This window comes from Xenopus laevis, chromosome 3L (genome assembly GCF_017654675.1).
Source record: "Xenopus laevis strain J_2021 chromosome 3L, Xenopus_laevis_v10.1, whole genome shotgun sequence".
In the NCBI taxonomy this organism is placed as follows: domain Eukaryota; kingdom Metazoa; phylum Chordata; class Amphibia; order Anura; family Pipidae; genus Xenopus; species Xenopus laevis.
In genome coordinates this window covers 128588478-128604728 of record NC_054375.1, presented here as the reverse complement: position 1 = coordinate 128604728, position 16251 = coordinate 128588478, and the positions used below count along the sequence as shown (strand labels likewise).

The following is a 16251-nucleotide window of genomic DNA, read 5'->3' as shown; positions in this document are numbered from 1 at the left end:
GTATATTTTTGCTCATCAAAGATCTGACACTTATATCTGCCCCCTAGAGTGTCGGTGGGTGGTATTTTTTATGCCTACGGGTTTTGCTTATTTCTGTTTGAACCAGCAGTATTGATCCGTATGGGAGCAATAGTGCAAAAGGTAAACTCTGAGACTTATTCACTTTAATTAGTCACTTTGCTGGGCTAAATTGTAGATAGAAATCCCATGGGACAATTGCCTTTAAACATGTGAATGTGAACTAGCTCTGGATGACTGATCCCATTTTAAAGAAATGTATTTCCAGCATTTTATTTTGTAAGCATGATTTTTAGCAGTGCTGTTTCTTAAAGCAAAGACAAGGTAGGAAAACCCTATGTCCTAGATTTTGGGAGCCAGCAAAAGAAGCTTTGATCTGCAAGACAAGGTAATTTGATGGCTGGCTGGTTCCTTTGAAACAACATGCATAAAGAAGAGATCTGTAACCTTGAAGTGACAAGCACCAACTTATTTCCTTTGAAACAGGGCTAATGCGTCGCTCTCTGGCTACATTAATATTACACCAAATTTGCTTACAAGTGCATTAGTGGAGAGCACTTAGATAAGGTCATGTGTAATCTAGCTGAACACGGCTTTGTTGGGCAGTAATTCACATATCTTGGCAGGAAACAGAACCCTACATTCATATAAAGGGCTCGGAGCGAGGGAGAAAAGGGCAAAGTATTCATACAGTATAAGCATATTTATGATACACAAAAGGACAGTATCATGGGGCTCCACCTTTCTACCGCTGACCCCCAAGAACAACATTTTGCATTCAGATATTTGCTAGATTTCTTACAAAGCCTCCCCAGACTTGTCCTGAAATTCTGTGCCCTCAGAAGTAATAAAGCCAGATGTTTTAACTCTGCTTTGTTCAAGACTTTGTGGGCCAAAGTCACTCGGATGGCCATGGCTTAAAGGAGAGCTAAAGCTTAACTAAAGAAGTAGGTAGAAATGTTGTACATTATGGGGCCCATTTACTTAGCTTGAGTGAAGGAATATAAGAAAAAATAATTTGAATTTCAAATGGTCGAATATGGCTACTTCGACCATCGAATTGGCTACTTCGACCTTCGACTACTACTACTACGACTTCGAATTGACAATTCAAAGTAAAAATCGTTCTACTATTCGACCATTCGATAGTTGAAGTACTGTCGCTTTAAAAAATTCTTCGACCCCCTAGTTCGCCATCTAAAACCTAGGTCCCCATAGGCTTCCTAACAATTTTCTGATTAAAGGAATATCCTTCGATCGAACGATTATTCCTTCGATTGTTCGATCGAACGATTATTCCTTCGATCGTTCGATCGTAGGAATAGCGCTAAATCCTTTGACTTCGATATTCAAAGTCGAAGGATTTCAATTCGGCAGTCGAATATCGAGGGTTAATTAACCCTCGATATTCGACCCTAGGTACACTTGCCCTATGTTTTGGGCTTCTGTAACACATGCTCTGTGCTGCTGTCACTTACTGAGCTAACTTACCCACTCACAATATACAGTACACAAATGTCACAATATAAGGCTGATTAGTAATTAATACAGATAATTACTACATGACAGCACAGAAACCAGTGCAATTAGCATCAGAATTTAATAATCAGCCTTGTAGCATCAGCTTATATTACAGGCCAACCTCATTTTCTGCTTGATAATTAGTGACGACCCCTAAGCTTAGCTTCTCAACAGCTGCTCAGAGCCCACTGAGCATGTGAGTGTCACAGACACTTTCCAAGATGGTGACAAGTTTGAAGTCCTGGATCATTGCTGCTATTGAGAAACTGAAACTTTAGGCCGCTGCAATAAGTTCAGCATATAAAATATGGCATTTGCAGCTATATTAATTTTTAGGGTTTAGTTCTCCTTTAAAGTTTTCAGTATTTTTATAATTACTCCTTTCAGATTGCTGCCATTTGTCCAGATTTGACCCGGACAGTCCAGTTTTCAGAAGGACTGCCTGGGTCAAGATAGTCTGCCCGGGTTTTCCAAATAAGGAAATCTCAGAATCTTCCTTGATTGACGGGGATCAGCTGATCGCCACGCCATAGTCCCGCCCGATGATGGCTATTACTCCGCTCACAACATCACTGGCCCGCTCCTCGGAAAGGTGGCAACCCTAGGAGTCACATCTGGAACATATGAATCGAATGCAAAGGAGTTACTAACAGTGCGTGCCACAGAGTACCCATATTGACATATTGACAGCAATGCAACTTGCACCTAATGGATAAAATCTTTACACAGCAATTAACACATTAGAACAATTTTTTTCAGGGAGTGTGCTGTAGGTACTACACAATATTAGCAAAATTGAGAAGCACTCAAAAATCTAAAGTTGACTTAGATTAAAATACAAAGTTTAACTTTACTAAGGTTTACAGGTCTACAAAAAGTATTACGCGTTTCTTGCTACAAGGCACTTAGGGGCAGATTTATCAAAGGTCAAGGTGAATTTTCGAATGACAAAAATTTGAATTTCAAGCTATTTTTTGTGTATTTCGACTAGGCAATAGTCCAAATTAAAAAAAAAAATCAAAAATTTGAATATCGAAATTTATCATGTACTGTTTCTTTAAAAATTCACCTTCGACCATTCGCCATCTATAACCTGCCAAATTGCTGTTTTAGCCTATGGGGGACCTCCTATGACCTATTTGGAGTCAATTGGTGGACTTTGAAAAATCGAAGTTTTTTGGGGAAAAACTTTGAATCAGATTTGATCGAATGCGCTATTCCTTCGATTGCTATGATTCGAATTCAGCCAAATATGGACCTACTCTATCAAAAACGGAAACCTTGATCAATTTAAACAATTCAAATTTTTTCATGGAAAACTCAATTAATTCGAGTTTTTGGGTTTTGCAACTCGAACTCACTGAATCAAGTTTTTTCATAATAAGAAACCATTTGAGTTGTGAGTTCATTCTGGGTCTAAAAATTCTAACATTCAACCTTTGATAAATAACCCCCTAAGTGCCTTGTAGTGTGAAATGTGTAAAGCTGGCCATAAACGCAAGGATTTGATCGTACGAATCTCTGTTTCGTATGATTTTCGAGCCGTGTGGAGTGTCCTGAAATTTTTCTGCGATTGGTCGTACAGTCGATCGTACAGGTTCAAAAATTTCTGTTGGCTACCGATAATATCTCTGCATGTATTGCTGATCTGACGATATCAGTGGGAGACTGTCACCAGCTTTTGTCAGACATAACTTTGGTACGATTGCTGGCAGGGGCAGAACATTGGCTGATCTGTTCTTTTACTACTTTATTTGATCTGAATGGTTAGTGGCAGGTCGGGAGATGGCACCGAACGATCGTTAATCCAATATGAAGGTAAATCTGCACGTCTTTAGCCAGCTTAAGGCTTTTTATTTACCTATTAACCTTAATAAAGATGAACTCTTTATTTTAACTGAAATGTCAAGATCGGGTTTTTTGATTTCCTGCCCAATATTGCTAATATGGTATGATCCTCTTCCTCTTGTTAATATATATTATATCTTTTATATCTGAAACGGTCTTTTTCCTATGACGGACGAATGGTTAGTGTCAGAGGGTCGATATCTATTACCCCCGCCCTCTATGACGCTATAGGGCCCAAGGCAGGATGGACTATAAGGGCTAATGGTCAACTGTGGACAATGGTCACTCATATAACTTATACTAGGCCATACAAATAAATGATCTCCACTCTGTTACTTAGATTACAGAGTGTCAGCATAGTGTCAGCATGTCTCTTATGCCCTTTTGCAAAAGTGTTGTTCAATTACTGGCTTTATCACAATGGCTATGTTTAGCCAACAGATGTTTACGAGGCTGTGGATAGTTGGAACCAGAAATCTCTTATGTTGCAAAACTGCACATCTTACAGGAATGTATAAATGTATATGCCAGTAAGTCTCCTCGCCAGACCATGTATGGTATTTCCGTGTACCGCTTGTCACAATTACTGTAAATGCCTTCTGAAAGCTATATAACGCTTGGACCAAGAGGTGTGTCTTTGGTGAGTCCTTGGGTGACATTCTGTGTGTTACTCCAACAGCTTACCCAGACAAAACTGTTATGTTGTATTCTGTATGAATAAATTGCCTGACTATTAATAAAGGTTTTCCTTTACTGAGTTTTGTCTTACACAAGGTCAAAATGGTACTACTAAAAATACCATCACTCTGGCTACAGGTTTGGGACACCCAAGCCTAACATTTCTACCGGTGAGTCTACACATTTCTTACATCTATTAGGGTGTTATTTTCTCTTTGAGCGCACTGTAGGTATACAAACATCACAAAACTGTGCCAACTTTTTGCACTTTTCACCGATTTTGCAAATAAGTCCTAGTATCTCCAATACTGCAGCTAATTTTTATGATAATATTTTTTTTCCTTTGAGTTCTAATGATGCCCACACATCCCCTTCTGCTTATTGTTTGTTTGCAGACAAAGTACAAGCCATAATGGGATGGATACAAACAATATCTTTCTAGAAAACAATACTCATTAGTTTTCGGATTACTGGCACAAGCCCTATGGCATCAACAATGAAATGAGCCTTAATTAAAGTCGATGGCATTAACCCAAGAAAATAATGCTATATTTCACATAACCATTAGAACTGGGACCTTAACTTCCATTTTTATTCTTCCATATTAACCGAAGGAGTGGAGAGAGAGAGAGAAAGCATGTATGTATGTGTAAGGAACATTGCTAGAACTATATAATATATAACCCTTTTATTATACAGGTTTTATGAATCCATATTTGCTAATATTCCGCTGAAAACATTAGCTAGAGCTTCATTAGATAGAGCTATTTATATGACCCTGGCTCCAGTATAGCAGATTAGCTTTAGGGTACTGGCACATGGGTTTGTTTCTATGGGTGTTTTTTCACGGCTTAACTTGGTGAAAAATTCACTAGTTTCAAATATACCCATTGACTTGTATTACAATATTGTGGCAGCACAAGAGATAAGGAAACAAGTCCATTTTAATGAATTTCTTTTTATATAACCATTTTCCGTTTACAAACAAGATTTTCGTTTTTTTAAAGGGGATATTCAAGAAATTTCAAATTATGTATGTTGCACAACATCTGAAACTTTATTCTGCACTGCTGCTTAAATTAGTCAAGCAACCTGTCAGTCTTCTGAATATAATAAGGTACTTAATGAAGGTTTTATGCCCACTATCTGAATTCATCTAGCACTGAAGTAGAATCCCAGGAGAACAGACATACCAGAGCAGAAATCCCACACTTGTCGCAGAGAACACACTACTTATTAAACTGCCAGTCAGTCCTTGCTAACCTGCTCGTGGGGGGATACACCGTCTTAGTGCCTGGGAATTCATTATCTGAGAGAGATCATTCTAAAGCCTGCAGAAGCGAACAAAGTGGATAAAGTGTTATTTTTAGTGTAGAAGATGATTTATACAGAGATATAGATACTGCGTAATACTCACCATATTCTTATCGGCCTTGCTGGTTATCCTTCTGGAGCCTTAGCACTAGGCCTAGAGCACTTCCAGAATTTAACTGGTGCTGATGAAACATATTCTTCTTTGCTTATGAGGAAGTCTATAGATTATTAGTTTTTGTAACACTCTGGATTGTCCAAAGTAACCTAGTCCTCACTGGTTGACTGTGAGTGTCGTTCTGCAGTTGCTCATCTTTGGAGATCCATTGCTAAATTGTATGCCATGATTTGGTAACAATAGGTGTGTTTCACTTCGGGTTCAACCCCTTTCAATTATTATTTTTCTATTCCAATTTGTGTGTAACCAACTGAAAGAGGTTGGGGCCTGAACCAAGCTGTAGCTGATACAAGCACTGTGATGTTTCTAGCATTTTACATAGTAACATAGTAAGTAAGGTTGATAAAAGACACACGTCCATCAAGTTCAACCTTTTGGGCAGATTTATCAAGTAAAAAAATTCAACTTTTGAGCTATTTTTGTGTACTTTAACTAAGGAATAGTCCAAATTCGATTTGAATTTGAAAAAATTTTTAGAATATCAAAATTTATCATTTACTATCTCTTTTTAAAAATTTGATTTAGACCATTCGCCATCTAAAACCTGCCAAATTGCTGTTTTAGCCTATGGGGGACACCTAGAACCTATATGGAGTCTATTGGTGGACTTTGAAAAATCTTTTTTAAAAAAACTTTGAATCTATTTCGATCGAATACAATATTACCTTGATTCAAATTCGACCAAATACGGCCTATTCACCCGCAGAAAAAAAACTTTTAATTTTTTAATAAATTTCGGTTGGTCTTTTTTATTCGAATTTCGAAGTTATAGGAGTTCAAAAAACTCCCATTACTTTGAAACTCGACCCTTGATAAATCTGCCCCATTAAGTCTATATATAACTTGCCTAACTGCTAGTTCATCCAGAGGAAGGCAAAAAAAAAAAAAAAAACATTTGAAGCCTCTCCAGTTTGCCTCAGAGGGGGGAAACAATTCCTTTCTGACTACAAGATGACAATCGGACTAGTCCCTGGATTGTACTATAAGCTGTCTTCCATAACCCTGTATTCCCTCACTTTACAGAACCAGCCTCTTTAGACGATAAAGGTTGGCTCTAGCAGAAAAGAGCAACCAAAGATAGATGTGAAGTGCAACTTTTGTACATAAAGAAATACATACATTGAATATTTTTTGTATAAAAAAATTCTTGTAAACCCAGGCAGTATAGAATCAGAAGAATTAGTGTTCTAGGTGTAGCTGATCCTGGCCTAGTGGCCACAAAGTGGATGATATAGACATTTTTTAACAGCTGGGATTTGGTAAAGACATATTAAAACATAAGGGGGTTTGCCATATCTCAAAGGTTATTGCAGTTGAAAAACAGTTTTGATGGTTTATCACTTGCATAATTTCTTCTCACCATAGAGGTAGTAGTTGAACGATTTCTGCTGCTAATAATATATTGATCAGAAATAGAATGGTTTTTTTCATGAAGCATCTCCCAGAAATGGCAAGGGCACTTTTGAAAACCCTGGGAGGAAGGGATCCTGTCAGAGAATTGTATGCCTATCCTACCTTCATTTATTGCACAAATGTATGCAAAAATGCATTCATTTTTAAAGGGAATGTCAAGCCAAAATATACCTTTTTGTCTAATAAAAGAAAACAATTCTGAGCAACTTTGCAATATACAGTCATTTAAAAATGTATATGGTTTTTAAATTATTTGTATATGTATTGCTATTGAAAGTTTGTCTATTCTTATAAATTTTATGATCATAACTTTGTTACAAAAAAAACCCCTGTTTTTTTTTGTTTTTTTTAAATACATGCACTTGCATATTTATTGAATTACTTAGACAGGGGACCAGGGAATGTGCTTTGATTAACTGGCCAGGTCAGTAGCACTTCAATTGTACTTAAACATATTATAATTTAGCCTTAGGAGTGCACCCACAACCTCCTTTTTTTTGTCTTTTCTCTGCCCTGGTGGCTCAGACTGTTGATACAATGTAAAACAAGGCAACTGATTAACAGACCTGTCTTTGCTGGGGAACTAAGACTTTTGCAACATTGGGGGAAAAAAAAGTAACAGCACTTGTTTGTACACTTAACTTTAAAGGGGTTCACCTTTGAGCTAACTTTTAGTATGATGTAGAGCGTGATGTTCTAAGACATTTTGAGTAATTTAGCTTTTTATTCAACAGCTCTCCAGTTTGCAATTACAGCAATCTGTTGTCTAGGGTCCAAATTCCCCTAGCAACCATGCATTGATTTCAATTAGAAACTGGAATATGAATAGGAGAGGCCTGAATAGAAAGACAAATAATAAAAAGTAGCAATAACGATAAATGTGTTGTTTTACAGGGCGTTTGTTTTTAGATGGGGTCAGTGACACCAATTTGAAAGCTGCAAAGAGTCAGAAGAAGGCAAATAATTCATATTGAACTGGTGTTTTAGTTTAGGATATATAATTGGTTTTAAAATGATAAAGTATGGGAAAATGTGTAGATGATAAACCATTTATTGATATTTTGATTGTATTTCTCGTTTCCTCTTCTCATTGTTTGACAAAGAACACAATACCTGTGCAACAGTCACGAATGAGTTAGTAAGATTAGGATTACAGTGCCTGTTGTATGTGCATCTACTTAAAAATCCCTTTCTGTCAAACTGCATCCCATAAAACATGTTTTGAATTGGCCATTCTATAACATACTAACAGTTAACTTAAAGGTAAACCACCCCTTTAAAAGCACTGAAATGTTTTAATAAATGTATATTGGAAAGTTGCTTTATTTTGGGATTGACTTGCCCTTTAAATGTAATACTTTTATGTATTGTTATTAGTAGGTGTCTAATAATAGGTTTAATTGTTTCCTATAGGGCACAACTACAGTACTATAAGTAACAGCTACTAATCCTCCTTTTTGACAAAGGTTAAAGGAGAAGGAAAGTAGTTAACCACTTGGGGGTGCCAAATCTTAGGCACCCTCAAGTGATTGTATTTACTTACCTGAAACCCTTGGCCAGTGCTCTTATCAGCAGAAAACGGAACCGACCTGGGGTTATTCCAGTGAGCACCATGGATCGCATCACTTCCGGCTTCTCGCGGCTGCGCATGAGCATTAGAGTGAAAAACCGAACTTTAACTAAAAAAATTAACTTTTTCATTCTACTGCGCATGTGTCTGCCCCGGGAAATTTGAAGACAGAAGAAGCGGGAGATAAGCTCCGTGGTGCTCACTGGAATAAGGAGCACCGGCCCGGGGTTTCAGGTAAGTAAATACATTCATTTAGGGGTGCCTAACATTCGGCACCCCCACGTGATTAACAACTTTCCTTCTCCTTTAAGCCCTTTTTTTTAAAAAATATTTACGTATTTTTGGAAGTCTGTTGAGAACTTACGGTGTTTTGAAGTTAACCAGGCATCTTGTATCCTTTAGCTCATAGGTCTTTTGATCCTGTGTATTGGCATTTATGCAGAAAGTGAAAGACAGAAGCACCGAACTCTAGAGGGAATCTTTCTGGCACCAGCGATCATCTTGCTTCTACTTGGCATCATTATGTTTGCGGTCTCCTTTATCGGTATGGTTGGATCCCTCCGAGACAATATACTGCTGGTGAAAATAGTAAGTGTTTGCAAGATGAGTTCTGTATTTGGAGGAAAAAGGTGACTAAAATGCACTTCATGCAGAATCTCTGGGAAATCAAAATATAGGCAGAACATTACATGGTCGTTGCAAGCTATGACACTGATATGAAGTGAGAAAAATGTGCATTTTCTAACACAGGACTGTATTGTATCTGTTACAGTTGGTAAATTGGCAAAGTATGTGACAACGTCCTCCCCTAGAATGGGATTGACAATGGGTTGCTCTCTGGAGTCAGCGTTAATAACTGATATTGGCATAACAGAGGAATATAATGAGTAGGTTACTCCTCTGTATGGTAAATTAGTTTATCAAGGTCGCACAATCTTTATCAAATGAAGTATTACAAACTCTAGTGTATATTGTAGTGCTTCCAGTGCTTGACTGTAGGGGCTATTGTACCCATCTAATGCACAGCTGTTGTTTTCTTAGCATAGAAAACAAATAATCCAAAGGGTAAAACAAAAGTTATTTACTGCTGTTCCTTCAAATTATATAGTTTCATTATTGGCATACAAAGTACAATAAAGAAGTTGCAATTATGTCCAGCCAGCTCAGTATTTTCACCCAGAAAAAAAAGATCAATGGTCTGAAATCCCATTGTTCTCTTATGTAGTATATGTTGATTTGTTTATATGAGAGAAGTTGACGATATAAAAAAAAAAAAAATAGGATTTTAATATTCCTTTAACAATCTTTATCTTCTCAGGCTTTAAAACAATAATTGGTGATTTAAATAAGGACCACTGATTATGCCTAATCTTTTGCTATTAAAGGAGACATATAGGATTAAATAATAAAGCCTAATTTTGTAGGCAATTATAAGTGATATACTGTATGGTGTTGCTTTTACATGGTGCTAAAAATTAATATTATTTTTAAAAATAGCCGCTTTATTGGAGCTCCCTATAGATGTTCACTGGTCCCTGTCCGTGTTTCAAATGAGGGGTGGGCGTGTCCTAATGGTCCCTGCCGGAAGCACAGTAGGAGAGGGACAGCCAATCACAGCCCTGCAGTCACACAAGCACAGACAGGCTTCAGTTCCCTATCAGGTCCTGCTAGCTGCTGATTGGTTCCTGTCCTACAGTGCAGCGAGCTGAGAGCCACCAGCTCCCCCTGCACAGCCTGGGAATTCAGGGAGCAGGGAAGGGAAGGATTATTAGAGTTTTTGCATAAATATTCAATATATCGGCTTGAAATCCTACTTTTTTAAGCACAATACTTCTATATGTAAATGAGTATAACGAACTGGTACATTCTTATTTTTTTCACAAAATGTCTCCTTTAAGAAAGTACAAAAATCAGTTTGTTTTTTTTACAAGACTAATCTAACGCATCCATTTGTGTAAACTCAACATGCTGTCCCAGTGCTGCTGTCTATTTAATCACACATATTCACTTTACTATCATGCAAATGAGAGATATATTTGCAATATTATCATCAGTGGCTTCTGAGGAAAGAGATATTACTGAGCTCCGCTGAATGCAAAGCAGATAGTATCGTTTCATCTTTTTGAATATTTCCCACGTTCAGTTTGAATATCACATTTGTATTACTTTTTAGTTGAAGCTATCTGATAAAAAATTCACGGTACAAGCATAAATCGTTATGAAAAGCTAATAATTGTCAATCTCCTTAAAGGAGAAGGAAAGGCTAAAATTAAGTAAGCTTTATCAGAAAGGTCTATATAAATACACCAGTAAACCCTCAAAGTAATGTTGCTCTGAGTCCTCTGTCAAAAGAAACACAGCATTTCTTTGCTTTTATTGTGTACACATGGGCTTCTGTATCAGACTTCCTGTTTTCAGCTGAAACCTCCAAGGCAGGGCTTGAGCATGCTCAGTTTGCTCCTCTCCCCCTCCCTCCTCCCATCCCTACTGTAATCTGAGCTCAGAGCTGTTAGTAAGCAGGGAGAGACTCAGGCAGGAAGTGATGTCACACCAAGCATATATGGCAGCTTCTATCCTAAACAAACAGAGACAGTGTCTAGAGCTGTTTATGGTAAAGCATTCTGCAGAATAAATATAGTGTTCTAGCTTGCACTATTGTGGCTATTCTATTGGCAATAAACTGTCTTGGAGCTTTCCTTCTCCTTTAAGAAGAAGCTCTGGCCTCACTGTACCCTGCAAAACTTGAGAAATGGCAGAGATTACTCTGTGGATTCAAGTTAGATATACCCAGGCAGATTTTAGCTGCACACCCATTGGTCTATAAATATGGTCCCAAAACAATATAGAATGGGGGGGGGAGGAATGGTGGTTGTATGCCTTTAAAAATAGGTGTAAGTCTAGGTGATCTCTCTCTCTCCTTTAAATAGGGTTGCTACCTTCTGGTGCCGATAATATCAGGGATGGGCAGATGACATCAGGACCAGGTGACTTTTTAGGGGTGGCGTCATCAGAGGGCCGGGTTATGACGTGGCATTTGACAATTGGCTGAAAGCCAAGCCATTCACTTTAAAGCCCTGTCTGCATTTCCTAATTTGGAACTCCAGACAGGCAGTTTTCACCTGAACAGCCCCTCTGAAAACCAGGCTGTCCAGGTGGTGGCAACATTACCTGTCATAGCCGCAATCGGGGAGGAGAATTAAGCTTGTGAAATGAATAGTTTGATCTTGGCAATTTCTCTCCTTATGAAAGATAATGGCAGGGGAGGATCAAGCTTGTTATTGAGACCAATACCCAGGTCAGGAGATACCTTTCCCAAGAAATGATACCATGTCTGGAAGTGCCAACAAATATGACCGGAGGGAAATAGTTAAGACCACCACAAGGGGTTTACCTTGACATGGCATGGTGACTTGGCAATTTTATGATCATAATTTGGTAACTAAAAACACCTATTTTTGAAATTAAATGCACTTACATAGATACTGAATTACTTATGAAACAGGGGACCAGGGAATGTGCATTGAGCAAATTACCTTTCTCCTGTATGTTCCTATCTGACCTTGGCCTGGGGAGATAAAATTAGATCAGGTCAATTCTGAAAAAAAACTAGGGAAACCATTTTTCTAGTGACCTCACAAGAGCAGTTTTTACTTTGAGCCTATATCTAGTATAGGTCAATCTAAAAACAACTGGACATGCTGAGTAATCAATGAAGACGTTTCACTACTCATCCGAGCAGCTTCTTCAGTTCAACTGACTGGTGTGGGAAGTTCTCGGCATATAAACTCTTCCACTAATCCAATCACAATGGCACATTGTAACTCTTCAAAGAGGTGACATCTGAAATTCACAGAGGTGTAGATTCTGTGTAGTTACTGTGATAGGATTATCCAATGTGTCATGCAACTCCTAGAAGGAGTTCTAGGAGTTTTCATTGATTACTCAGCAAGTCCAGTTGTTTTTAGATTGACCTATACTAGATATACCATGACCTGGATGAATGAAAATCTTCATAGTCATATTTTGAGCCTAATATGCTCTGTTGTAAATGTACTGACTGTGCTCGCACTAGCAGCAAAGCTTGGGGAGGGAGGCCACACTGGGCATATTTTTATTTCAAACACATAAGCTTTAACCATTCTATGGCACAAACCCTTGTTTCTTTGTTTGGGAGAAGGCAAACAGCATCATTGCCCATAGGCTCATTTTACTTTTAGGGGGCTTCTTCAAGCTAAAGTATCTGTTGTTTAACTGCACCAGGCCCTTGGAATTGTTTTACATTCTCAGTGCTAACGGGATGGGACAACTCTAAGGAACTACTCCTGCATCTGTGTATTGGTCGTTGTATGCAGTCCAACAATAACATGACACTTTTCACTTGATCAACTGTCCAGTCATGCATATTCCTCAAGGAATGGATGGAGATTGCCTGTGTCCATTGCTAAAGAAGTGGCAGTGCACCAAAGATCATCTCCACATGCTTTATAGTATTTAAAACATCCCATCTGCAGACTTATTGAGTCATATGTTTGGCCAATTTATGCTTGTTATAATGGAGAATGTATTATTTTAAATAAAATGCTTTGCTATGACTGGGAAGGAAGTAATCGGTGGGGTTCTTCTTGGGCTAATGACCTATAACAAAGAAGGGAGAGATGACCGATATTCTGTCCAGGAGACCCATTCCAGTTCTCCATCATACATTATAGGAGCTATAGTTATTTAAGTTAAGCCCTTTTGTTTTCCATTGCTGCAATTCATTTTGCATTTGCTGTAATATCTTTCCTGGGAGATTGGACTTTTCCATTTTATTTACACCTGTTTTAACACCTAAACCAATCCACTACAGACAGGGTTGCCACCTTTTCTGGAAAAAGTATCTTTCAGTTAACTTTTAGTATGCCATAGCATGGATAATTCCAAGCAACCTTTCAATTGAATGATTTGCCTTCTTCTTCTGACTTTTCCCAACATTCAAATCTAAACAACAAATGCTCTGTTGGGCTACAAAGTGATTGTTATTGCTACTTCTTTGTATTACTCCTCTTTCTATTTAGACCTTTCCTATTCATATTCCAGTCTCTTATTGAAAACTGCATGGTTGCTAGGGTAATTTGGACCCTATCAACCAGATTGCTGAAATTGCAGACTGGAGAGCTGCTGAATAAAAAACTAAATAACTCAAAAACCACAAATAATAATAATACAAAGTGTCTCAGAATAGCACTCTCTACATATCATAATAAAAGTTAATTTAAAGGTGAACAACACCTTTAACAGCCTTCTACAGTATACGTTTCTCTTTCTTTCCTATTAATTACTTTGGGATCCAGCTTCAATACTGACAAGGTAGCAACCCTACAAACAGCTGAAAGTAGTTGTAGTTCAGAACCTCCTTACTCCAAACCCTGGTTACTTTTACAAACTCCGCCCTGGACATATTGTACTGTAGTGATGCCCTATCAGTCTAGAGCGGGTCATGTATCCAGAAAAAATTGTTAAGGGATTCTGTCATGATTTTTATAATGTCGTTTTTATTTCTAAATTACACTGCAAATAATTTACTCTACAATATAAAATTTCATTCCTGAACCAGCAAGTGTATTTTTTTAGTTGCAAGCCGTCTTAGGTCATTTTGCCTGATCATGTGATTTCAGACAGAGCCAGCTCTTTAGGATGGAACTGCTTTGGCAGGCCGTTGTTTCTTCTACTCAATGTAACTGAATCTAGTATAGGTAAATATACTAGATTTACCTATACTAGATATACCATGACCTGGATGAATGAAAATCTTCATAGTCATAATGTAACTGAATGTGTCTCAGTAGGACCTGGATTTTACTGTCGAGTGATGTTCTTAGATCTACCAGGCTGTTATCTTGTGTTAGGGAGCTGTTATCTGGTTAATTTCTCATTGTTCTGTTGTTTGGCTGCTGGGGGGAAGGGAGGGGTGTGTGATATCACTCCAACTTGCAGTACAGCAGTAAAAAAAAGTCACATGCACATGCAGCTGGGAAACGGACAATATGTCTTGCCCCATGTCAGATTTCAAAATGAAATATAAAAAAATATGTTTGCTCGTTTGAGAAAAAAATTTCAGTGCAGAATTCTGCTAGAGCAGCACTATTAACTGATGCTTTTGAAAAAAAAAAACGTTTTTCCCATGACAGTATCCCTTTAGTAACCTTAATAGGATTCATGGCCAGCGCTGGCTGTTGGACGATTATCAATATATTTCTAATATTATAGTTCAACTATAGCTGCATGTTGAACAGTGCTCACATCTGTATTTTTTCCCAGGGCCCCATCTTCTCTGACCCCCTCTACCCCACATAACTAAGACAGGCAACATTTTATATTCCCTTTCCATTTAAATATGTGAAGTCCCCGTTGGCCATTGCAAGCACCTTCAGCACATCGATCGCTCCACGACACAAATCAGGAAATTACCAAGCGTCGAAGTCTGCTGATATAATCACTGGTGCTGATTAACTGAGTGCTATCAATTATTCATGGGCTAACCTTGCCTTCCTCCTGCAGCACACATGAAATATCTCCAGCCTCGAGAGTATTTACATTCTTTTTGTTCATGTTTGCATAATTTTTCTTTCTTTTGGGACTACAGTTGAAAAGAAGAAAGTATTTCTTTGTTTAGTGAAAGTAACTATTTAATGAGAAATAAGGCGCTTAATGTAAAGGGAAAGTCGCTTTTCCTGGCAGACGAAGGCTTACAAAACTAACTGCTTTCATTACTTTTTCCTGTCTGTGATTTTTAATTGTTTTTCTTCATAAGAGAAATGTCAAATTGGTTAAAAGAAACAAAAACAGACAAACCACTAGACCATTTGAATATCAGGGCCCCCCCCATATATAGTAAATAATGCATACATAGCTTCTGGCTTGCATAGAACTCCCCCTGCAAATTCATATTTAGACATTTGTGTAGGGGCTGCCATAAATAGTTACAAATGTATCTAAGTGAAGGTGCCGAATATTCTGGGCTCTCTGCCAAAAGTCTATTATTAATTACATTTTAGAAACTTTTTTTTCTGGATGTTCAGTGCAGGAGATTAAAGAGAAACTGGGGACATTTACGTAAGAAACCCGGGACTGCGGGCTGAGCTGTCAAAATCGTGACTGTACCACGAAAAACGGGTTCTTTGCCATCAATAAATGACCCTTATGATGTAATAGTAAATCAAATAGCTAAAGTCCTGGAGTCTGTTCTAGGCATGGACACTATTGGATATTTTTATACAATACAGTACAACTCCCTCCCACTGAAACCAGTACATTTAGCGGCCGATTTATCAAAGGTCGAGGTGAATTTCTAGAATTCAAAAAATTAGAATTTCGAGCTATTTTTTGTGTACTAGGGAATAGTCATCTAAAACGTGCCGAATTGCTGTTTTAGCCTATGGGGAACCTATTTGGAGTCAATTGGTGGTAGAAGTCTTTTTTGGGAAAAACTTTGATTCGAACTTGATCGAATGCGATATTACTTTGATTCGTACGATTCGAATTCGGCCAAATACGGACCTATTCGATCGAAAACTGACCTATTCTGCCAAAAAAAACTTAGACTTAATTTCGGTTTGTCTTTTTGAATGTGAATTTCGACGTTTTTCAAATTTGAAATTCAACCCTTGATAAATATACCCCTTAAAGTTACCTATAGGTCATATTGATCGTTTTTTGCTTTCGTAAGTAATTG

The 16251-nt window shown here is 37.9% G+C and overlaps 1 protein-coding gene across 1 annotated transcript in view; it reads left to right on the top strand.

The window, feature by feature from the left end:
* The window catches only part of LOC108711531 (tetraspanin-15), a 99565-nt gene that overhangs the window by 17711 nt on the left and 65603 nt on the right, over nucleotides 1-16251 (top strand). Inside the window, exon 2 of the mRNA XM_018253385.2 lies at nucleotides 8940-9125. Within this exon, the coding sequence (XP_018108874.1) occupies nucleotides 8940-9125 (186 nt within the window). The remainder of the gene's footprint in view (nucleotides 1-8939; nucleotides 9126-16251) is intronic.